This window comes from Microcaecilia unicolor, chromosome 6, assembly GCF_901765095.1.
Source record: "Microcaecilia unicolor chromosome 6, aMicUni1.1, whole genome shotgun sequence".
Classification (NCBI taxonomy): Eukaryota; Metazoa; Chordata; class Amphibia; order Gymnophiona; family Siphonopidae; genus Microcaecilia; species Microcaecilia unicolor.
Window position 1 is genome coordinate 50,373,565 of NC_044036.1, and position 24,610 is coordinate 50,398,174.

The window sequence follows — 24,610 nt, forward strand, 5'->3', positions numbered from 1 at the left end:
ATCTAATTGCTGGGAGTAGTGCACAGGTACACCTGCTATTGACTTGGCGTAAATGGGCATGCCTAAATATAGGCACGTAACTGCCGGCTTACACTATTATTCTGTAACAGAAATTTTGCTTGTAGTTGCCATTGTAGAATAGACTCACAACCAATGTAAAGTGGGCACCTAAATCATAATGTCCAGTTAGGGGGGAATTCTATATATGTCGCCGAAAAAATCAGCGCAGAAAAAATCCACACTTAGTGCTATTCTATAAACCTACCCTAATTTTAGGCACGGTTTATAGAATTCACATAGCGCTGTTCCCATGACTATAATTTAGGCACGGCCAACTATACCAAATAAAACCTGGTGTAAATGGCCATGCCTAACTTTGGCATGGATTGGGCATATTCTATAACAGTGCATGTAATTTTTAGGAATGTCCAAGCCCCCTTTTGAGCTCCCTGCATTAGATTTCATGTGTACCACTTTATAGAATACACTTAGAAAGTTGTGCGTGTAAATTCTAATTAGTGCCAATTAGTGCTGATGATTGCTTGTTATTGCCAATTATCGGCATTGATTGGTCAGACACAACTTTAGTTGCCATACGTGGAGGGGCATAATGGAACAGAAACGCCTATCTCCATGGGCGTTAATCTCCGAGAACGGGTCCGTGAAGGGGCGGACCAAACTGTATTTACGAAAAAAATAGACGCCCATGTTTTATTCGCCAATGTGTGAGCTGGGCGTTTTTGCTTTTCAGCGATAACGGAGAATGAAAGCGCCCAGCTCAAAAACGAATAACTCCAAGGCATTTGTTCGTGGGAGGGGCCAGGATTCGTAGTGCACTGGTCCCCCTCACATGCCAGGACACCAACCGGGCACCCTAGGGGGCACTTTTACAAAAACAAAAAAACAGGTAAAAGAGCTCCCAGGTGCATAGCACCCTTCCATTGTGTGTTGAGCCCCCCCAAATCCCCCTCAAAACCCACTGCCCACAAGTCTACACCATTACTATAGCCCTAAGGGGTGAAGGGGGCCACCTACATGTGGGTACAGTGGGTTTGGGGGGGTTGGACGACTAATAAGCATTAAGCAGCACAATTGTAACAGGTAGGGGGGATGGGCCTGGGTCCACCTGCCTGACGTCCACTGCACCCCCTAACAACTGCTCCAGGGACCTGCATACTGCTGCCTGGGAGGAGGGTATGACATTTGAGGGTGAAAATAAAAAGTTGTGAAACATCATTTTTTTGTGGTGGGAGGGGGTTAGTGACCACTGGGGGAGTCAGGGGAGGTCATCCCCGATTCCCTCCAGTGGTCATCTGGTCATTTAGGGCACTTTTTGGGGCCTTATTCGTGAAAAAACAGGGTCCAGGAAAAGTGCCCTAAATTCTAGCTACAAACGCATCCATTATCGGCGAAGGGCGCCCATCTCTGTTCGGGTGATAACCACGCCCCAGTTCCGCCTTCGACACGCCTTCGACACGCCCCCGTCCACTTTGTCCGCATCCGCGACGGAGTGCAGTTGAAAGCGACCCAAATTCGGCTTTTGATTATACCGCGTTATTCGTTTTTGTGAGATAAACGCCCATCTCCCGATTTAGGTCGGAACTTGGGCGTTTTTCTCGTTCGATTATAAGCTGGATAGAATTCCTCCCCCCCCCCCCTTAGTGTGTGAAATTTGGTGCCAGTGAGGTATATTAAGAGTTCTTTAATGGAGAAGACAATATCCTGGGATTTCACCACACCCACTGTAACACCCTCTTCCTTCTACCCAACATACTGCCCTCTTACAAACCCTTCCACCACCCTCTTACCTTTCCCTACCAGCAGCATCAGGATTCCCCAAGCCACTAAAAGATAAGATTTTGTCTCCAGTGTCAATTTAGCACTGCAACTGAGCAGCTGAAATGTCAGAGCACTATGAGGCAGTACTACACTGTTTGATGTATTAACATATTGTACATCACTTGAGCATGTTCTGGAGAAGCAATTCAGAAAAGTAGCAAGCAATAAATAAAATAAATTGATGCCGGAGGATTAATCAGCAGGAAGGAGGATGCTATCCTTCTGAAGGGAGGTTCTCATGGGTTGTAAAAACCCTCTAACTATCATCGGGTTAGCATGGGGAAATCTGAAGGATATATACATGCTTTATTTAACAAAACCCTTTGAATAGTATGTAATCTGCATACCATTGTAATAAATCAGTCACTAAAACCAGGTGTATTGAATGCAGGAAAAAAAGCAGGTTAAAGTAGTCACTGTTGATTTAGGAGTTTTCAGCACTTAACTGCTATGCTTAACTGATACAAAGAAATGATTGTACTGTTGACGAAGCATTTTTTTCCTTTTCTTCTAATTCTTATTATAAAGGCAACAAATCACATATTAGAACTCTAATGCTAAAAGGGTTGCGTCCATCCAGATTAACAAAAAATGGATTTACTGCTCTGCATCTAGCAGCCTATAAGGTAAGAAATTCTAAAGCATGATAAAGAGAATAAAATTGGGTTAGGAAAAAGAAAATATAAGTCCAAAGAATTGCAACGATCACAGATTTCTACCTTGTCTCCCCCATTCCCCATAGCCTCATAAATTACCTCACCAACTCACCCAATCATTACAGTCCACCTATACCTTGCCTTTTCTCTTCCCTCTCCTAATCTTTGAACATTACTAATTGTTTCTGTTTTCATGGAATGATTATGTCATAACCAAACTCTGTAAGCCACATTGAGCCTGCAAGTAGGTGGGAAAATGTGGGATACAAATGCAATAAATAAATAAATAAATAATAATTTTATTGTAATTTTTGCCCATTTTATTTCCCCTACTTGTTCATTGTTTGTTTTAATAATTTTTGTCTCTGTTCTCCCCATTTCCTGATATTTTCTTTTGGGGGGAGGAGGGTATTTACCATTTTAAATGTTGTAAACTGCCTAGGTATCTTTAACTTGAACTTGGACAATCCTGTCAGAAACCAAAGAAGACAGTTACTCGCGCTAGAAGTCTCAGAACCAGTTAAGATTAGTTGAAATATCATGTTGAACTGTATGCAAAAGGCTGTAGTTTGAAATGATTTAATTCAGCTTCCTCCCATTTCCTGTATCCTAACACCAGCATAGTCATTACCCAGTGGGTAGCTTGATATAATTAAGCCAGTCATGCAACAAATTAAGAAATCAACTATACTATGGATGTTACTCCATCTACACTGATTGTTAATTTCATTTTGGACCCTGATCATGGCTAGGTACTAAATCTCTTCTTTCATTATTGAGACATCTTATTCCTGAATTGTAAAATTAGAGCACATCCTGATGTAGCTAGGAATACTCAGAAAGACTTCAGATATTTCTGAAGTTAAAATCACAAGTGCTTCAGCTAACAGGTATTGTTTTGGTTAAAATTTCCTTGTAATTTGAGCTATAAAATTGAATTATTTTAAGTACATGTTTTATGACTTTCAAAAATGTATTCATTTTCAGTATTTATATACTGCCTAGACCTAAGCGGTTTACAGTTTTCTTTTCGGGTACTGTACCTAATGGGCTCACAATCTAGTATTATATTGTACCTGGGGCTAAGTGACTTGCCCAGGGTCACATGGAGCTGCAAAGAGAATTGAACCCAGTTCCCCAGGATCTCAACCCACTTCTGGCCGTTAAGCAACAGTGGGAATCAAACCCAATTCCCCAGGTCCACAACCCACTGCACTAACCATTAGGCCACTCTTCTTTTTTTTAAATTGTAAGGGGTCCTTTTACAATGCTTCAGTAAAAATTGCCCTTTGTGCACCCTTACCTGGGTTTTTCATGCGTGTTAAGGCAATTTTTACTGTGACCATACAAACTCTGATTTTTTTTCCCTATTAATGGCCGTGCAGTAATGTTGCCATTAGCGCACAGCCATTTAAAAATATTACTGCAGGAGCATTTCCACCACCTATTTTGTAAGTGGTAAGAGCTCTTGTACTCTCACTATCTGTGAACCAACCAATTAGCACGCAGTAATGTAACTGTGCTAACTGGTTAGCACAGGAACACCCACTCTTCACCCACAGACACATCCCTCAAAAAATTCAAAAAAATATATTTACTGCACAGTTACCATGTGAACATTCCAAAACTAAGTTGTGGCGCTTCAGCATGTCCCACTTTAAGCCATTTTTGACTGTTCAGCACCTTAATCAACTTAGTAAAAAAAAAAAAAACTAAGTCTGTTGGTTCACCAGGAGGGGCATAATTGAAAGGGACGCCCAGGTTCTGTTGAGGATGTCCTCGTGAAATGTCCCGATGGAGGGGCAGGGAAACCCGTATTATCGAAACAAGATGGACGTCCATCTTTCGTTTCGATAATACGGTCGGGGATGCCCAAATCTTGAAATTTTGGTTGTCCTTAGAGATGGTCGTCTCTAGACTTGGTCGTTTCTGATTTTCGGCGGTAATGGTAACCAAAGATGCCCATCTCAGAAATGACCAAATGCAAGCCCTTTGGTCATGGGAGGAGCCAGCATTTCTAGTGCACCGGTCCCCCTGACATGCCAGGACACCAACCAGGCACCCTATGGGGCACTGCAGTGGACTTATCTTGTGTGCTGAGCCCCCCACCCCCCCTAAAACCCACTACCTACAACTGTACACCACGACCATATGGGTGAAGGGGGGCACCTAGATGTGGATACAGTGGGTTTCTGGTGGGTTTTGGAGGGCTCGCTGTTTCCTCCACAAATGTAACAGGTAGGGAGGGGGATGGGCCTGGGTCCACCTGCCTGAAGTGCACTGCACCCACTAAAACTGCTCCAGGTACCTGCATACTGCTGTGATGGACCTGAGTATGACATCTGAGGCTGGCAAAAAATATTTTTAAAGATATTTTTTGAGGGTAGGAGGGGGTTAGTGACCACTGGGGGAGTAATGGGAGGTCATGCATGATTCTCTTCGGTGGTCATCTGGTCATTTCAGCCACTTTTTATGCCTTGGTCATAAGAAAAACACGACCAGGTAAAGTTGTCCAAGTGCTCATCAGGGACACCCTTTTTTCCCATTATGGGTCGAGAACGTCGATGTGTTAGGCACGCCCAAGTCCCACCTTCACTACGCCTCTGATACGCCACCTTGAAATTTGGCCATCCCTGCAACGGAAAGCAGTTGGGGATGTCCAAAATCGGCTTTCGATTATACCGATTTGGACGACCCTAGGAGAAGGACATCCATCTTCCAATTTGTGTCGAAAGATGGGCGTCCTTCTCTTTCGAAAATGAGCCCACAGCTCATCTACTGGTACTTCCATCTACATCTAATCCAGAGAATTTATATACCGCAGAATCCAAAAAGTCCTAAGCGGTTTACATGCTTACAAAGCTTACAAAAGAATAGCAGCTTACATACAATAAAGTCACTGACTAAAAAATAAGAATTATTCAATTAGAAATTCATTAAAAAGATAGGTCTTCAGTTTCTTCCTAAAAGAAGAATAAGACCTATCACACCTAAGCTCACTAGGTAATATATTCCAGAGAGACAGAGAGAAAACAGAAAATGATCCTTTCCAAAATTTACCACACTTTAAACCAACCGGAGAAGAAAGAGATCACAAACAGTGATCCCTAGAGCGTTGTGTATTAGCGAAAGACTGAATTAAGCTACTTAATCAGAGCCTGGAGGTAAACCATAAATAGTTTTATGCAGGGGTGGACTGACAGTGCTCTGGGCCCCTGGGCAGTAAAGGTCATTGCCCTCCCCTCCCGCATCTATACATCACCAACCCCCCGCACACTAGTATGCCCTCCCTGGTTCTACCTTGAAGGACCCTGATGGTCTAGTGGCCTCTTCAGAGGCAGGAAAGATCCCCACTCTTTCCTGCCCATTGCCGCTGCTCTACCCGACACTTCCGTGTTTTCAAAATGGCTGCTGAGACTTCCTGCGGTAGCTTCACAAGTCTCAGTAGTTTCACAAGACTGCCGCAGGGAAATCTCAGCAGCCATTTTAAAAAGGCAGCAGCGCCGGGCAGAGTAGTGGCAGTGGACAGGAAAGAATGGGGGATCTTTCCTGCCCCCCGAAGAGGCCACTAGACAATCAGGGTCCTTTAAAGTGGAACCGGGGGTGGGGGGGGGGCTGTAGTTTGCAGACATGCCCAGTTACTCATATGGTCAGTCCAACCCTGGCTTTATGTATAAAACAAAGCCTTAAACCTCATTCTCTCAAACACAGGGAGCCAATGCAAGGAGTAACTCTCGCATATTTAGTGCAATGAAAGATCATCCTAGTGGCTGTGTTTTGCGGTAGTTTTAATCTGGTCATTAATTTCTGAGGTAGAGCAAAATATATAGAGTTGCAATAATCAAATCTGGGAATATTATTGCCTAAACACTTAAAGCAAAATCTTCCTCGTGAATGCTAGAGCGAATGTATCAGAATTATTTGAGTTAAAAAAAAACTGTCTTAATCAAGTTATTAACTTGAGTTTCAAAGCTCAAGGTTGTGTCTGTGCCATAATTTGACTAGTTTGGACCTAGTTCTTTCTCTCAGTATTTTATTATTAGTATAATTAGTGGAAACATTGTTTCCTTGATTTCTGTCTTGTCCCCCATTCTATCATGGACTAGTTTGATAGAGCAATAAATATTTTTTTCTATATGAAACCCCGCCTAAAGGGACAGGTTTTTGAGACACAGAAGGAGAGGAAGAAATCTCTGGTCAAAGAGGATATTGAAAAACGGGATAACTCTCTGACTGGGAGAGAAAGAGCATTCAAACTGAAGTTGGATTTCTACCTGGGTCCCTTGGGTTCCAGCCCATTGCACTAATCACTAGACTACTCTTCAGACCTGCTTCCTTCTTTTTAAACATGAGTGTTCCTTTCCCTTCAGTAATTGCTGTTGGACATCCGAACAATCAACGGCCTTTTGCCCTTCAGGAAAGCACTGAAGACCCATCTCTTCAAGATAGCCTACCCTAACGATTCAACCTAATCTAAAGCCTGCCCACATGATTCTTATCGACGATTGTTATACATTGACCATGTTTCCCATTATCCTTATTGCTATCCCATATCTATTCCTCTCCATCTTCCTACGCCTACCTTCTAACGCTCATTTCCTTCTGCACCCAATTCCTCCTATGTTCAAGTTACTTATCTGTTAACCCCATTAATATTGCGTTTACTACAAATTGTATATTCTTTTTTATGACTTTGTAATTCTTCATATTGTTACTATCCTGCTTATAATCGAAAGAGAAAAACGCCTATATTGTGACCCAAATCGGGAGATGGGCGTCTTTCTTCCGTGGGCGCCCAAATCAGTATAATTGAAAGCCGATTTTGGGCGTTTCTAACTGCAATCTGTCGCGGAAACGGGTAAAGTTGACGGGGGCGTGTTGGAGGCATGGTGAAGGCAGAACTGGGGCGTGGTTATCAGCCGAGGAGAGATGGGCGTCTTTAGCTGATAATCGAAAAAAAGGCGTTTTTACCGCAATTTTGGGTCACTTTTTTTGGACCCTTTTTTTTTCACGAACAGGTCCCAAAAAAGTGCCCCAACTGACCAGATGACCACTGGAGGGAATCAGGGATGACCTCCCCAGACTCCCCCAGTGGTCACTAACCCCCTCCCACCAAAAAGACCCTACTTTAAAAACTTTTTTTCCAGCCTGTATGCCAGCCTCAAATGCCGTACCCACCTCCATGACAGCAGAATGTGTTCTATCCTGTGACAGCCTTTCCCTGGTTCTGATGTGGCTCTCGGGTGAGTGTGACACCTTTTCTGTTATGCGCACTGCAGAGTCACATCAGCAATGCATTGTGGTGGGTGTAGGGTATTGGGCTCCGTGATTCCACTAGCTTGTGGCAAATGCTCACGATGTTGGTAGTTGGTAGGCTCTACTCCCATGGTGCTTTTCCCCCTGCTTACTGGGTCAGAGTGTGCCCTGTTTTGTTTCCGGTAGTCCATGTGGTAGTGGCCATTTTTGTAAGCCAGTTTTAGATCCCTTTCATGTGTTAGCCATGTTACAGAACTTAGTTCTTACCTTGAATGTGGCTGAAAGAGGGCCTTGTACACCATTCTGCCAGCTCGGACCTACTGCTCATCTCAGTACCAGAGAGACTCGTTGCCAGTGGGGCACAACCTCTGATCTGCAGTTAACTGTGAGTAAGCGTGCTTATTCCAATAAAGGACGTTTTCAGAGAGATTAGTCTTCAGGTGTCAACTGGTGTGCCAATGTTATATAGCAGCAACAAGTTCTAGAGTCCTGCGTGTATGCAGGTCCCTGGAGCACTGTTAGTGGGTACCGCATTGCACTTCATCCAGGTGGACCCAGGCCCATCCCGCCCCCACCTGTAACACTTGTGCTGGTAAATGGGAGGCCTCCAAAACCCACTGTTCCCACATGTAGGTGCCCCCTTCACCCCTAAGAGCTATGGTAGTGTTGTACATTTGTGGGTAGTGGGTTTTGGGGGAGGGGGGTTGGGTGCTCAGCACCCGTGGTAAGGGAGCTATGCATGTGGGAGCGTTGTCTGAAGTCCACCGCACTGACCTCTAGGGTGCCCAGTTGGTGTCCTGGCATGTCAGGAGGGCGAGTGTACTACGAATCGTGGCCCCTCCCATGACCAAATGGCTCGGATGAGGATGTTTTTGAGCTGGGCGTTTTTAGTTTCCTTTATCGCTAAAAAAAACAAATGCCCAGCTGAAAAACGTCCATTTTTTTGAAAATATGGTCTGTCCCGCCTCTTCACGTACCCGTTTTCGGACATAGACGCCCATGGAGATAGGCGTTCGCGTTCGATTATGCCCCTCCACGTAAGCCACATTGAGCCTGCCATGTGTGGGAAAGTGCGGGGTACAAATGTAATAAATAAATAAATTTCAGGCCATCCCTTGTCCCATCTACAACACGCCCGGAACACACCCCTTTGCTATTTAGATGAACTACAGTGTTGGATATTCCTATTCTGCCTTTGCAAAATCATGATTTGGATGTTTCAAGCACATAGACCTCCATTTCTGCCTTTTGGGACATCCATATGCTTTGAAAATGAGCGCCAAAAGGTGTTAGATGGGGGATTAAGGGGATCATTCTACTTAATCTCATGTGCTTTTTCGCCACTCTGAAATTAAATCACATTAAAATTGTGAGCTCGCTACTTGGTGGCACTTAAACATGTAAAATAGGGCAACTACACAAGTAAATTATGAGATCACCATTACCATGTGTAAGCGCTGACACCTCCACTTGGGACCCTCCACTTGGAAGCTACTAGGTCCCTGCTATTCATTTTTTTCAATGTGTATATTTCTAAAATGTATTTTAGAAAAGACTCACAGCAGATGCTTTTCTATAATACTGCTGGAACCAAGCACATCCCAACCTGGATATCTCAGTTATGATCTCTACATTATATGGGGCTTTGTGTATATTTTCTGCTTTCCTCCAAGATTTAGAAAAAGTGTTTAGAAACCTGCAGTGGAATCTCACCTACTCTGCATGCACACACCAATAAAATGCTAGGGTCTGAATTAGGAGTCACCGCCCAGGAAACAGATCTAGGTGTCATCGTGAATGATACATTGAAACCCTCTGCTCATTGTGCAACAGCAGCTAAGAAAGCAAATAGAACGTTAGGGATTATTAGGAAAGGAATGGAAGACAAAAATGAAACTATTATAATGCCTTTGTATCTCTCTATGGTACCTTTGTATCTGTCTATGGTGCATCTCAAATACTGTGTATTGTATCACCTTATCTCAAGATATAGCAGAATTAGAAAGGGCATAGAGGGCCCCCTTTTACCAAGCTGCCGCAAAAGGGGGCCTGCACTGGCATCAGCATGTGTTTTGGATGCGCTCCGAGGCCCCCTTTTACTGCAGCAGGTAAAAGGTAGGTCTTTCTTTTTTTTTTCAAGAAATGGCCATGCAGCAAGTGAAGCACCTGCCGCGTGGCCATTTTGAGGGGGAGCCCTTACCGCCACCCATTAGGTGGCGGTAAGGACTCCCGCGTTAACCCAGCAGTAACCGCTGGGTACACACCGCTGCTACAAAAATAAATACTCTTTGTAGCGCCAGATATAATGGCGCATTGGGCATGGGAACTACTGCCGGGCTACCGCAGTAGTCCGGCAGTAGTCCCACGCCCAACGCGCCATTATATCCGGTGCTACAAAAAGTATTTATTTTTGTACTGTGGTAGCCCGATGGTGCTTTGTTTTTAGTGCGCGGTAAGCCCGCATTGGACTTACTGCTGCTTTGTAAAAGGGGCCCAAAGGGGGATGCGATGACTTCCCTATCAGGAAAGGCTAAAGTGGCTAGGGTTCTTCAGCTTGGAGAAGACAAGGATAAGGGGAGATATGATAGAGGTCTATAATGAGTGGAGTGGAATGGGCAAATGTGATGTTTACTATTTCCAAAAAATATGCACACACACACACACACACACACACACACACATATATATATATATATATATATATATATATATATATATATATATATATATATATATATATATATATAGTCAAAAGCTGCAGATAGATCAAGAAGGATGAGGATAGATTAGAGACCTTTGAATCTGGCCAGGAACAGGTCATTGGAGACTAGTGCTAAATTACTTTCTAATTGATCAATCAGTAGAGCATGTACAACTTAAAAGTTTCATACTGGATCATTATGCAGAAGACCTGAAATTTGCCTCTGTTTAGGAGAACAGGTTTCCAGTGTTTATATCAGTCCTAGAAAAAAAAACATTGTGATAGTTTTTATTGGTTGAACATTAAAATTGTCAACAAAGATTAATGTATACCAGCTTTTGAGACCACAGTGGCCCGCTTCTTGAGATAGGATGGTAAGTCTATTTACATTGAGAAAGCCTGGAAGAGCAAACATGGTGGGGATTGCGGACTGTAACTGAATTCAGATCACCTAGCAACTGTTTAGCCACAGATGTAGGATGATCTGGGAGCAGGTTAAGGTGGGGAGAGAGATTAAATTAACACCTCTTGTCACATTCATAATTGGATGAAATGTTAAATTTAATACTTCCCTCTAAGTTTTCCTGATTTTTAACTCATCCAACACATTTTCAGTTGAGATTTGCACACTGACAACTAATTCACTCATCAAGTGCTGTCATCTAAAGATCTCTGTAGCATTAATTATTCCTGCACCACTCTCCCCCCCCCCCCCCCCCCCCCGCCCTTACTTATTCTCAGATCTGAAGATTAAAACTATGTGGTATTGAAAGCTCACATATAACAATTTCTTTGGATAATCTTTATCCTGTCCCTTTGTCTTGAAGAAAACTATTTTGATACCTGCATTGAAAATGATGAGCAGCAATTAGTTCTGTTTTTTGGATTGTATATTTTTGATAATATTTGAAAGTCTTAGCTATACTAGAGGCTACATTATATGATTCTTGTTAACTATCAAAATGTTTTTATTCTAGGACTGATAAACACTAGAAACCTGTTCTCCTAAACAGAGGCAAATTTCAGATCTTCTGCATAATGATCCAGTATGAAACTTTTAAGTTGGACATGCTCTACTGATTGATCAATTAGAAGGTAATTGAACACTAGTCTCCAATGACCTGTTCCTGGCCAGATTCAAAGGTCTCTAATCTATCCTCATCTTTCTTGATCTATCTGCTGCTTTTGACACTGTCGATAAGTACATAAGTACATAAGTAATGCCATACTGGGAAAAGACCAAGGGTCCATCGAGCCCAGCATCTTGTCCACAACAGCGGCCAATCCAGGCCAAGGGCACCTGGCAAGCTTCCCAACGTACAAACATTCTATACATGTTATTCCTGGAATTTTGGATTTTTCCAAGTCCGTTTAGTAGCGGTTTATGGACTTGTCCTTTAGGAAACCGTCTAACCCCTTTTTAAACTCTGCTAAGCTAACCGCCTTCACCACATTTTCCGGCAATTAATTCCAGAGTTTAATTACACGTTGGGTGAAGAAAGATTTTCTCCGATTTGTTTTAAATTTACTACACTGTAGTTTAATCGCATGCCCCCTAGTCCTAGTATTTTTGGAAAGCGTGAACAGACGCTTCACATCCACCGGTTCCACTCCACTCATTATTTTATATACCTCTATCATGTCTCCCCTCAGCCATCTCTTCTCCAAGCTGAATAGCCCTAGCCTCCTTAGTCTTTCTTCATAGGGAAGTCGTCCCATCCCCGCTATCATTTTAGTCGCCCTTCGCTGCACCTTTTCCAATTCTACTATTCACCGCCTATTCCTTGATACGCTGTCCTCACTTGGATTTCACTGCTCTGTTCTTTCCTGATTCTCTTCTTATCTTCCCCATTATACTTTTAGTGTATACTCTGGTGGATCCTCCTTCACTTCTATCCCACTATTAGTTGGTGTACCTCAGAGATCTGAGCCTGCCTGTCTGACATTGCGGTCTGGATGTCTCACCACCATCTGAAACTAAACATGACCAAGACTGAGTTTCTTATCTTTCCCCCTAAACCAATCTCTCCTCTTCCCCTATTCTTTGTCTCTTTGGATAACACTCTCATCTGCTCATAACTTTGGGGTCATGTTCGACTCCGCTCTCTCCGTTCTCTCCTTCTCTGCATATATTCAATAGACTGCTAAAACCTGTCATTTCTTTCTCTATAATATCACCAAAATTTGTCCTTTCCTTTCTGAGCACACTACCAGAATCCTTATCCACACTCTTATCACCTCTCGCTTAGACTGTTGCAACTTGTTTCTCACAGGTCTTCTACTAAGCTATCTCTCTTCTCTTCAATCTGTTCAAAATTCTGCTGCACCACTTATATTTTGCCAGTGTCGCTATGCTCACATTAGCCCTCTCCTCATGTCACTTCATTGGCTCCATATCTATTTCCGCATACAGTTCAAACTCCTCTTATTGACTTACAAGTGCACTCACTCTGCAGCAATTTAGTACCTCTCCACTCTTATCTCTCCCTACACTCCTCCCCAGGAACTCAGTTCACTGGGTAAATCTCTCTTATCTGCACCCTTTTCCACTGCTAACTCCAGACCCTGTTCCTTTTATCTTGCTGCACCATATGCCGGGTTTCGATTATACTGATTTGGACATCTCTGTGAGATGGACATCCACGTGCCAATTTATGTCACTTTTTGGACATCCATCTCTTTCAAAAATGAGCCTGATAATAACCTATGGAACTTTGTAAGCCTAAGTGCTTTGAAAATGAGCCCCATAGTGTCTGATGTAAATTGTAACACTTCTCCAGTTTTCCGTAACAAGCACTCTTTGAACAGTTTGCAACTCTCCAACCTGCTTTTCGAAGTTTCTCAAAACAATAGCAGAGTGACCCAAACCCTCCTTGGACTCTGTCACCTGTGATTGCATCTATTCAACTTTCTCACCAAACTTGTCCAAATGATCTGATATTGATTTCTCCAATTTTCCAATGGCCACCAGAACTTCTCTCCAGCCTACACCTGACACACCTGCATAAGTCTCTATAGGCCTTGAACCAACAGTGCTGGAGCTCTGGTCACTCCCAGAAAGCACACCATCTCTAGGGGTAGCCAATGTCCCAGGCAGCACAAGATCAATGACTGAAGCCGTTCCCATCATCAAGGTTGTCCCACTGTCCAAACCCAAGGCTCCGATGCCCTCCGATGAAGCACCAGTCAAGCTAACCTTGTTGGTGGCTTCACTTCTGGGTATTGGGGGAGTACAGTGTACCTCAGGACTGAAGGAGTAATCAATTCCTTCAACTTGCACAGGCTCTCCTGAACAGTGTCAAGAAATGAGGCAACCTCCAATGAGGGAACCACATATTGGTCTAGGGTCCGTTTCCCCATTGGGTTTGGCTCCACAGAGAAACAGCCCAAGCCAACAGAGCTCACTCCACCATGTTTATTCCAGTCACCATCACGTCCCCTCTAAGGCCACTTTTACCACAGTTTGGTAAAAGGGCCCCTAAATTGTTAGCTAGCACAACCTTTTCAATGTCCTAAATTTATCTGGGCACTTACCTAGGTTATGGACCACCTACTTGATTAACGGACCAATTAACATCAATAATAGAGCACTAACAACCAATTATTGTTATTAATTGGTACAATTAGGGGTTATGTGTGCATCTGGCTGTGCTATAACTCTGTGTGCCCAAACTGCATAGCATGGAACCCAAAAGGGGGCATGGCCATGGGAAGGACATGGGCAAGTCAGGGGTGTTCTCAAAAGATGCACACAGTATTATAGAATTCTGGGGATCCGCGCTCAACTTTCATGGCAGGATTTATACCAGGTTTCAGCTGGAGTAAGTCCTCATGCCCAAGGTTGGATGCAGGAATCCCCACTAGAGGCTAGATTCAGTTAATGGTGCTGAAAAATCAGCACCGAAAAAAGTAGGCACTCAATGCTATTCTATAATGGTCACTCAAAGATGAACGCCCATTAAAGATTAGCATTGAGTACAGATTATGGAGCCCAAATTTGGGTGCTAAGACTTCACCTGCTGAAACCAGATGTATTTCCCGGTGCCCAATTTGAGTATACATCCCTGGTATTTTATAACACTGTGCACAAATTTTAGGAATGCCCATGACCCCACCCATGCAACTCCCATGGCTACTCCCCATTTTGGGTTGTACGCTATCCCTCAGATTCTATTTAGTGTGCTTAGATTTAGGCATCAAAATTGGCACAAATTCTATAACAATGCGCATAACTTAATTGGCTTAACAAGCTAATGAGTGCTGATATCAGCACAACAAGCAATAATTGGCACTGATTATAATTTAGGCGCACAACTTGCTAAACGTATTCTGTAATGATGTGCGCCGAACTTCTAATGTGTGCAGTCAAAAAAGGGTGTGGTTATGGGCGGGTAAATAGGCGTTTTGTGGGTGTTCTGAAATTTAGGCACCTAGTTATAGAATATGGCCCAGTGTGCCTAAATCTATGTGCCGGGATTTACGCCATGTTTTAGTTGCTGTAAAAGGATGCACGCAGATTTAGGCACTGAAATATCAACTAAGTGTATTCTATAATTGGTGCCTGAATCTAGGTGCTGATTATAGAATATGCTTAGTCAACACTGATTTCAGCGCTGATTTTTTTTAGGTGCCATACATACAATCTCCTCGTATGTGATTTGGGTACACATTATTATAGAATAGCAAGATGTGTCCAAATTCAAATTGATGCCGATTAGTACCAATTACCACCCAATTATTGGCACTAATTGGCTCGTTAGCCAATTTAGTTGGCATACATCTTGGATCAGTACATATATAATCTGGGAGTAGGTGCTATTCTATAAAGGGTGCTCATCCTGGGGCACCCTTTATATAATAGCATTGAGTGCTGATTTTTCCCGCCACCATTTACTGATTCCAGTCCTTATTGCTTGCTGTGTTAGACAGCATGAATCGGGAAGGTTGTGAGCAGAGAATGGGCATGGATTACACACTGCAGTTAGTGCAGGATACATATAATGTACCAACAGTCATTTGTACAGTTAGCAGGGGTGTGCTTCCCACCTCTTCAAGAGAAATAGTTTCCGATTTATAGTCCAAGCCTTGATCTTGTTTACTTGATTTTTGTAACATAATCTACTTGGGAGCTCCAAAACAAATACTAAAGAAGCTTCATACCATCCAAAACATTTGATTTATTCACTAAAAAGATTTGATAGTGTTTCTTCGTATTATGAAACACTTCATTGGTGTCACGCATAGGAGCCACCTTTTTTATATTATTGGGGGTGCTACCCCAGTGGAAATAACCCCTCCCTGGACACATACAAGGAATTATATCAATATTGGGGGTGCTCAAGCACCCACAGCACCCACAGAGTCGGCTCCTATGAAAAACATGAGCTCTTGGGCCACTGCTGATGAATAGCACCAGCAGGCGAACCTTCCAACCAGGACTGGACTAAACAGGCAGGACCGGAATAGACTAGAAGTGCAAAAGCACTCAGGCAGGAACAGACCAGAAGTTCAATAAGCACACAGGCAATACTAAGAAACAGCACTTGGCTAGGCAGGAATGGGGTACACAGGAACTGAGCTTGGCAAGGGAGGAACAGGGTACACAAGTTCAAAGCTTGACTAGGCAGCAACAGAGTACACAGGTAAAGCTAGCAGAAAGGCACTCAAATGGGCCTCTGCACACCAGAGCCCTCTCATACGGGCTGCAAGGCTGAACGTGAACCCAAGCACAACGGCAGAAAGCAAAAGAGAAGGCACGCAAACACAGTCAGAGGCAAACACAAGAAGGCTGAACACATACAAGCAGCAAAACTACACTGGAGCCAACAGAAACACAAGGGCTAAAGGCAAGCCCGATCTCACACAAGCATATAGACAAGAACCTAGGCACAACAAACGAAGCAGAACACTAGGCAAAGAAGACTAGGCAAGACAGATAAGGCAGAAGACCTAAACCAGTACACTAGCAAACAAGCAAGGGACACAACAGAAATGCCAACCAGGCACACAGACAACAAGCAAAAATCAAGACAGAAGTGCTAACCCTAGCACACAAGCAAACAAATAAGAAACAAAGCAGAAAGACCACACAGGCACACTAGCAAACAAAGAAACAAAGCAGAAGTGCCCACACATGCATACAGGCAAGGACACAAGGCAGAAGTACTACACCAGCACACCGGCAAACTGACAAGGAACAAGGCAGAAGTGCTACAGGAACACAGGACCTTTGGCCTTGCAAAGGCCCTGAATGAATGTCCTCACCTTCCTTATGAGGGCCTTCACTGATGATCTCATGACTACAGGAAAGAGGCTTGAAACACACTGAATACCATCATGAGGCTTGAAGCACACAGAGTACCAGAGTGAGGCTTGAAACACAGAAGAAGTGGTAGCAGAGGCAACAATTCAAGGCAAAGACAGTCTGGAGCCACCTCTGAGGCTGACCATCGGAAGACAAGGTGAGACTGAAAGGGGGATCATGACCACAGTTGTGACAGCTGGCTTCCAATGCAGGCCAGGATATTGTTCAAATTTTCCTGCTTTACTTACAAAATTATGTATAGTTTAGCGCCATCATATCTCTTGGATCATTTTGTCTTTATGCAAAAATCTAGAGTTACCAGAGCATTGTACTTTTTCACTTTTCCTCATTTAAAGAATTTAAGAATCAGATTATTGAACACTCCTTTTTCATATCAAGCAGTTTGTCTGGATACGGCAATTAAAGATTTATTGTTGTCTAGGGTTACTTACGGTCAGTTCCATAAACATATTAAGACCTATTTATTCATTATAATGATTAGAATATTTATGTTACGCAGTATTTAATTTATTTTGCTTAATGTTTTGTATCTCCTGGGAATGCCTAGTTTTCTTAGAGCATGTGATCTGCATTGAACTGAAAGATATATGACGGAATATAAATTTATTGTTAATGTTAAAATGCATTTACACTAATTGCAAACAGTCGTAATGTGCGGTAAAGAAGATATCAGTGTTGTAACTGTAGAGAGCATGCTCCCGACAATAACCACAACTTTGCACTTACTGGGCATTAATGTTTGTTGTTAAAGCATGGAAAGTGCAAAACATATCACACTTTAGTAAAAGGGCCTCTTAATCTCTTTATCACAATAACATATTTGTTTTAAAAAAACTGAAATCCTTTTCATTGAACTTTGGCTACTTTGCCATTTCAATTACTATTGTTTTTGTAATCTTGTTGAGTTTCCTTTTGGATTGTTGATAATAAGAAGACTTTGACATGATTTAGTTTGATGGCTTACATAGTAGTTGTACTTCAAATTATGTGTCTCAAGATAAATTATGGCACAGGTTACAATATAGCTATTCTTAGATCAATCAACAGTAATTGTGTCCATTTATTTCATGCAGCTTTCTATATAAGCAATATAACTTGTGGCTGTTTGCCCAGCTTAATTGTGCTGTGAAACCTGATAGATTGTTCTGTAAAGGTCCTTGACATTGTAAACGATATAAAAAGAAAATGCTAGTGGGTCTAGTGGAATTTTAAATGCATACTTCAATGTTAGTTTGGAGACCCACAGTCTTCAAATGTAGAGACCTGGGGCTCAATTTATGAAAGGCTTTCAACTATTCCATACCTATTATAAATCAAGGCCTTGTGATTGTGTCCATCCAGTTCAACCTAATGTCATACAGCTTATTAGAAACCTAACAAAGTTAGTGTGAGATTGACATGATTCACTCCCTTTAAAATCCATCCCAACCTTCTTCTGCAGACTTCTCCCTTCCCACACCTCCCTCCTCCCTCCCCACTCCCACCTCCACATGCATCAGATCTTTAATATATCTTTTAAACCAGGGGTGGGCAACCTTGGTCCTCAACAGCCACAACCCAGTCGGGTTTTCATGATTTCCACAATGAATTTGCATGAGATCTATTAGCATACAATGGAAGCAGAACCATGCATATTCATTGTGGAAATCTTGAAAACCTGACTGGGTTGTGCCCTGAGCTCGTCTACTAACCGATATTTTCAGGATTTCCTCAATGAATATGCATGAGATCTATTTGAATGCATTGCCTCTATTGTATGCAAATAGATCTCATGCATATTGTGGAAATCCTGAAAACCCAACCTGGCAAGGGCCGAGGTTGGAGATCCCTGAACTAAGCCATTTACTTTGGCTCGTAAACAGCCCTTCAAGGCACTCCAAAAATAAGTAATGCAGCCTGCTCCTAGTTTCTAATAACAGCTTTCTTGTGTGAATACTAACCCAAAATTAGGGTATAGAGGGCAGCTAATTAGGACATAACCAAAACACAGATCAAGAAAACAGGGGGGGGGGGGGGGGGGAGAAACCTCAATAATACACAGAAGGATTAATTCCCTATCCTATACTGACAGTCCCACCATTCTATGCTACATATCAGAAAAGGGACATTATAAATCGGTCCATTTACACCAGTCAATTTTAAAGAGATCTTCAAGGGATGACCCTCCTTTAGGACAACATTTTGCTGGTGTCCTGCTTCTGCTACAGAAATGACATCAGTGGGAAGGAGATGGAGTCACAGCATGACTCAGTTGTGTCTAGGTAATGGAAGAGAGAAGATCAAGGTAACAGGAGGAAGGAGCATACTGGCAAAGGCCCCTCTCTTTTCTCACGCTTATGCCTATTTGTGTTTCTGATAAACTGTGAATCCTTTTGGATGAAAGGCACAATCCCACGGATTCTATAAGTGGTGCTCAATGTTGCACATATACATTTGGGCATGTAGTTTAATTGAGTAATGAGCCAATTAGTGCCAATAATTGGGTACTAACAATCAGTTATTGGCACTAATAGATTTGCATGTTCATCTTGCTAAGTGCTGTTCTATTAAGATGCATGTGCAAATCTTTTAGCGCGTAACTGAAATGGGAGTGTGACCATGGAAGGGGCATTGGCAGGCCAGAAGCATTCACTAAAGATGCATCAGTATTATAGAATTTGGGGTATCTGTGCCTAATTTACGTGCTTGGTTTTACACCAGGTTTCACTTGTGGTAATCCTTGTGCCCAAAGTTGGGTGTGGATCCTGGCACTATGCACTATTCTATAAACAGTTCCCATATTTGAGCGCCATTTACTGAATCTAGTCCAATATAAATGCACATTTTTATTCTTTGATTTTTGAGGTAGAAGTCTCTACATGGAATAACCTCACTTAGATATCTGTTGATGAACTGCTTCAAGCTGAACTGAATATACTTTTTTAAATGGCTGTGTTCTTATCTGTTGGAGAGATAATGATTCATAAATGCTGGTCAGCTTATGCAGATCATCTCACCAGGCTTATGTAGATCATTTCACCAGCTGTTGAACATCTTGCATAGTCTATTAGGAAGAAACAAACAAGTGATATTTCTGGTTATGAGGCGTTTAGGTATCCTTATATCCTGATGTACATTACTCCATGGAGGAGTGGCTTAATGGTTTGTGTAGCGGGCTTTGATCCTGGTGACCTGGGTTTTATTCCTACTGCAGCTCCTTGTGACCTTGGGCAAGTCACTTAACCCTCCATTGCCTCAGCTACAAAAACATAGGTTGTGAACTCTCTAAGGACAGATAAAGTACCTGCATATAATGAGGGGCATTTTCGAATGTGGACGACCATCTCTAAGGGTGCCTGTCTGTAAGGATGGTTCCACGAAGGGGTCGGGAAACCTGTATTATCTAAACAAGATGGGTGTCCATCTTTCGTTTCGATAATACGGTCGGGGCAGCCCAAATCTCAACATTTAGGTCGACCTTAGAGATTGTCGACCTAATGTTGAGATCATCGATCTTAGAGATGGTTGTCCCCAGTTTTCGGCGATAATGGAAACCGAGGACACCCATCTCAGAAATGACCAAATCCAAGCCCTTTGGTCATAGGAGGAGCCAGCATTCGTAGTGCACTGGTCCCCCTGACATGCCAGGACACCAACCGGGTACCCAAGGGGGCACTGCAGTGGACTTCAGAAATTGCTCCCAGGTACATAGCTCCCTTGTGAGCTGAGCCCCCCAAACTCCCCCCCAAAACCCACTCCCCACAACTGTACACCACTACCATAGCCCTTAGGGATGAAGGGGGGCACCTACATGTGGGTACAGTGGGTTTTGGGGGGGGTTGGAGGGCTCACATTTACCACCACATATTTACCACCACAAGTGTAAGAGGTAGGGGGGATGGGCCTGGGTCTGCCTGTCTGAAGTGCAGTGCACCCACTAAAAACTGCTCCAGGGACCTGCATACTGCTGTGATGGAGCTGGGTATGACATTTGAGGCTGGCATAGAGGCTGGCAAAAAATGTTTTTTTCATAATTTTTGTTTTGGGTGGGAGAGGGTTGGTGACCACTGGGGGAGTAAGGTGAGGGCATCCCCAATTCCCTCTGGTGGTCATCTGGTCAGTTTGGGCACCTTTTCAAGGCTTGGTCGTGAAAAAGAGGGACCAAGTAAAGTTGACTAAATGCTCGTGAGGGACGCCCTTCTTTTTTCCATTATCGGCTGAGGACGCCCATCTGTTAACCACGCCCTCGTCCCGCCTTCGGTACACTGCCAACACGCCCCCGTGAACTTTGGTCATCCCCACGACGGAAAGCAGTGGAGGATGCCCAAAATTGGCTTTCGATTATGCCGAATTGGGCGACCCCGAGAGAAGGACGCCCATCTCCCGAGTGTCGGAAGATGGGCGTCCTTCCTTTTCAAAAATAAGCCTGAATGTGTACATGCTGCATATGTCTAGTAGCACTTTATAGTAACATAGTAAATGACAGCAGATAAAGATCTGAATGGTCCATCTAGTCTGCACAACAGTCACACTTATTGTCAATTCATGATTAAACCAACAATGAATGTGGTATTATATACTTTATCATGAGTCTTCCCTAGGCATTTCAGGGACATAGACCATAGAGGTCTGCCTGGCTCTATTCTTATGTTCCATCTACAGGAGTCGCCATCAAAGCTCACTCCAGTCTATCAAAGCTGTCTTGTCATTGCGGGACCCAGACTGTAAATGTCTGTCCAGCATGATCCTTGGTTCCAGCTACTGAAGTTGCTATTGAAGTCCTTTTCAGCCTATGCTAAACTGGATTGCCATATACAGACACAGACCTACAAAGTCTGCCTAGCACCGGCCTTAGTTCTTCACAGCCAGAGTAGCCGTCCAAGTGTCACTGACACATCCACCCCCTTCAGCCATGTAAGAGGGTTTTTTTTTAACATTTATTTTTGTTTTCTACCATCTATTTTCTAAATAGGGTTCTTCTGTGTTCATCCCACGCCTTTTTGAATTCTGTCACTGTTTTTGTCTCTACCACCTCCCTTGGAAGGGCTTTCCAGGCATCATCCACCCTCTCAGTGAAAAATAATTTCCTGACATTACTCCTAAGTCTACCACCTGCTACCTCAGCTCATGTCCTCTAATTTTACCATTTCCCCTTCTCTGGAAGAGATTTGTTTCTATATTAATACCTTTCAATTATTTAAATGTCTATCATATGTCCCCTGCCCCTTCTTTCCTCTAGGCTATACATATTCAAGTCTTCCGGTCTCTTCTCATATGTCTTATGGTGCAGGCCCCATATAATTTTTGTTGCCTTTCTCTGGACCGATTCTAGTCTTTTTATATCCTTAGCAAGATACGGGCTCCAAAACTGAACATAGTACTCTAGGTGGGGCCTCACTATCAACTTTTACAGGGGCATCAACACCTCCTTTCTTTTGGTTACTCCTCTCTCAATGCAACCTAGCATCGTTCTGGCTACGGCCACTGCTATATCACACTGTTTTTTCACTTTAAGTTCCTTGGACACCATCACCCCAAGATCCCTCTCCCTTTCTGTGCATATCAGCCTCTCACCTCCTAGGACATACAGCTCCCTTGGGTTTCTACTCCCCAAATGCATCACTTTACACTTTTTGCATTAAATTTTAATTACCAAAATGTTAGACCATTCTCTTAACTTTTCCAGATCCCGTTTCATGTTTTCCACTCCCTCCAGGGTGTCGACTCTGTTACAAATCTTGGTGTCATCCAAAAAAGGCAAACCTTATCTTTTAATCCTTTTGCAATGTCACTCACAAATATATTGAACAGAATTGGCCACAGCACCGATCCCTGAGGCACCCCGCTACTCACCTTTCCTTCCTCCAAGTGAATTCCACCCTCTGGCGTCTGTCTATCAACCAGTTTCTATTCCAGTTCACCACTTTGGGTCCTAACTTCAGCCTTTCAAGTTTATTTAAGAGCCTTCAAATGCTTTGCTGAAATTCAGGTAGATTAAATCTAGCACACGTCCTTGATCCAGTTCTCTGGTCGCCCAGTCAAAGAATTCAATCAAATTCATTTGGCACGATTTATATTTAGTAAAACCATGTTGCCTCGGATCTTGTAACTCATTGGATTCCAGGAAATTCACTATCCTTTCCTTCAGCAACGCTTCCATTACTTTTCCAATAACCATAGTGAGGCTTACCAGCCTGCAGTTTCCCACTTCTTCTCTGTCACCACTTTTGTGAAGAGGGATCACATCCGCTCTTCTCCAGTCCCCCGGAACCTCTCCCATCTCTGAGGATTTATTAAACAAATCTTTAAGAGGACCTGCCAGAATCTCTTTAAGCTCAATATCCTGGGATGGATCCTATCCAGTCCCATGGCTTTGTCCATCTTCAGTTTTTCAAGTTGTTCATAAATGCATTTTTCTGTGAACAGTGTGATATCCACTCCATTCTTATATGTACCTTTACCAGGCATTCGTGGTCCTTTTCCAGGATTTTCTTCCGTGATCAGCATTAAAATTTTCAAGCTGTGCAGAACTCTATATACATAGGAATTAATATCAAATATATGCAGTACAGCAGTCCCACAATGTATGGAACAACTTTTCTGAATATTAAAATAAATTGTGTACATTGAATGATGCTATTAAGTACTAAATTTACAGCAATTCAAAAAAAAATATTTCTTCATGCAATGCATAATTACACTCTGGAATTTGTTGCCAGAGAATATGGTAAAAGCAGTTAGCTTAGCCAGGTTTAAAAATGGTTTGAACAATTTTCTAAAAGTCCATAAGCCATTATTAAGATAGACTCAGGAAAATCTACTGCTTATTTATTTCTAGGATGAGCAGCATGAAATCTGTTTTACTTAGATCTGGATTGGCCACTGCTGAAAAAACAGGATATTGGGCTTCATGGATCTTTGATCTTTCTCAGTATGGCAATGCTTATGCTTATGTTTTTATGAACCCAATTTTCCCCACTGACATCTATTAAAATCTGGAGATGAATGCCTTTTTGCATCTAATAAGGAACCTCTATATCAATTCTGCACAATAAGAAGTACCTACCATGGGATATAAATGAACTTAGAACATTATTTTCAGTTATTTTAAAAGTCTCCTTTGCTTCATTTTGTTACTTTTCATATTGCTTGTCTATTTTTTATTGTAAAAAAAAATGCTGTTATAATATGTCTTCATTCTGTAAATAAAATGTAGGACCCTAAACTAAAATTCCATTAAAGCAAAATATCATAGAGTTTTCATATAACTAGACACTACTGTATAGGAAAAGTGAAACAGAGTATACCGGTCTTACATAATCTCTCTCTCTGTACTGTAGGACAGTACAGAACTTTTAACTTCTTTGCTACATGGTGGAGCTGATATTCAACAAGTTGGGTATGGAGCACTTACGGCCCTTCACATTGCTACTATGGCTGGTCACCATGAGGTAAGCATTTATATTTCTGTGAGTGTTACTATATTTAGGAAACTTGGCTGTGTAGGTCATCATAGGCTTCATTAGTCTTACAAAATCTATTCATGTTTTTGTCTGATTTTATAGTTTTACATTAAGAGAAAGTATGAGTGCTTAGAGGAAGGAGTTATCAAGCTGTGTTAGGGCTTTAAGTTGTGCTCCTTGTCAACCATTCCAGACCATTCCAGAAGCTAACGCTTGGGTTATGCATGCCTCCCAGCAGATGGAGACTAAAAACACCCTAAGCTTTGAGTAGTAAAACACTCCTGTGCAGTTGCCAGGCAGCCAGTATGGTACTCAGTCTCCAGCAGATAATGGACATACAGCCTGTGCAGTCTGTATCTGGTAGGCCACACAGGAGGACAGTATTTTTGAG

The 24,610-nt window shown here is 42.6% G+C and overlaps 1 protein-coding gene across 1 annotated transcript in view; it reads left to right on the forward strand.

Annotated features, from left to right (window-relative positions):
- Window positions 1–24,610, forward strand: part of LOC115471773 (serine/threonine-protein kinase TNNI3K) — a 262,913-nt gene that overhangs the window by 17,294 nt on the left and 221,009 nt on the right. The window contains exons 4-5 of the mRNA XM_030205595.1: window positions 2,368–2,465; window positions 24,097–24,207. Of these exons, the coding sequence (XP_030061455.1) occupies window positions 2,368–2,465; window positions 24,097–24,207 (209 nt within the window). The remainder of the gene's footprint in view (window positions 1–2,367; window positions 2,466–24,096; window positions 24,208–24,610) is intronic.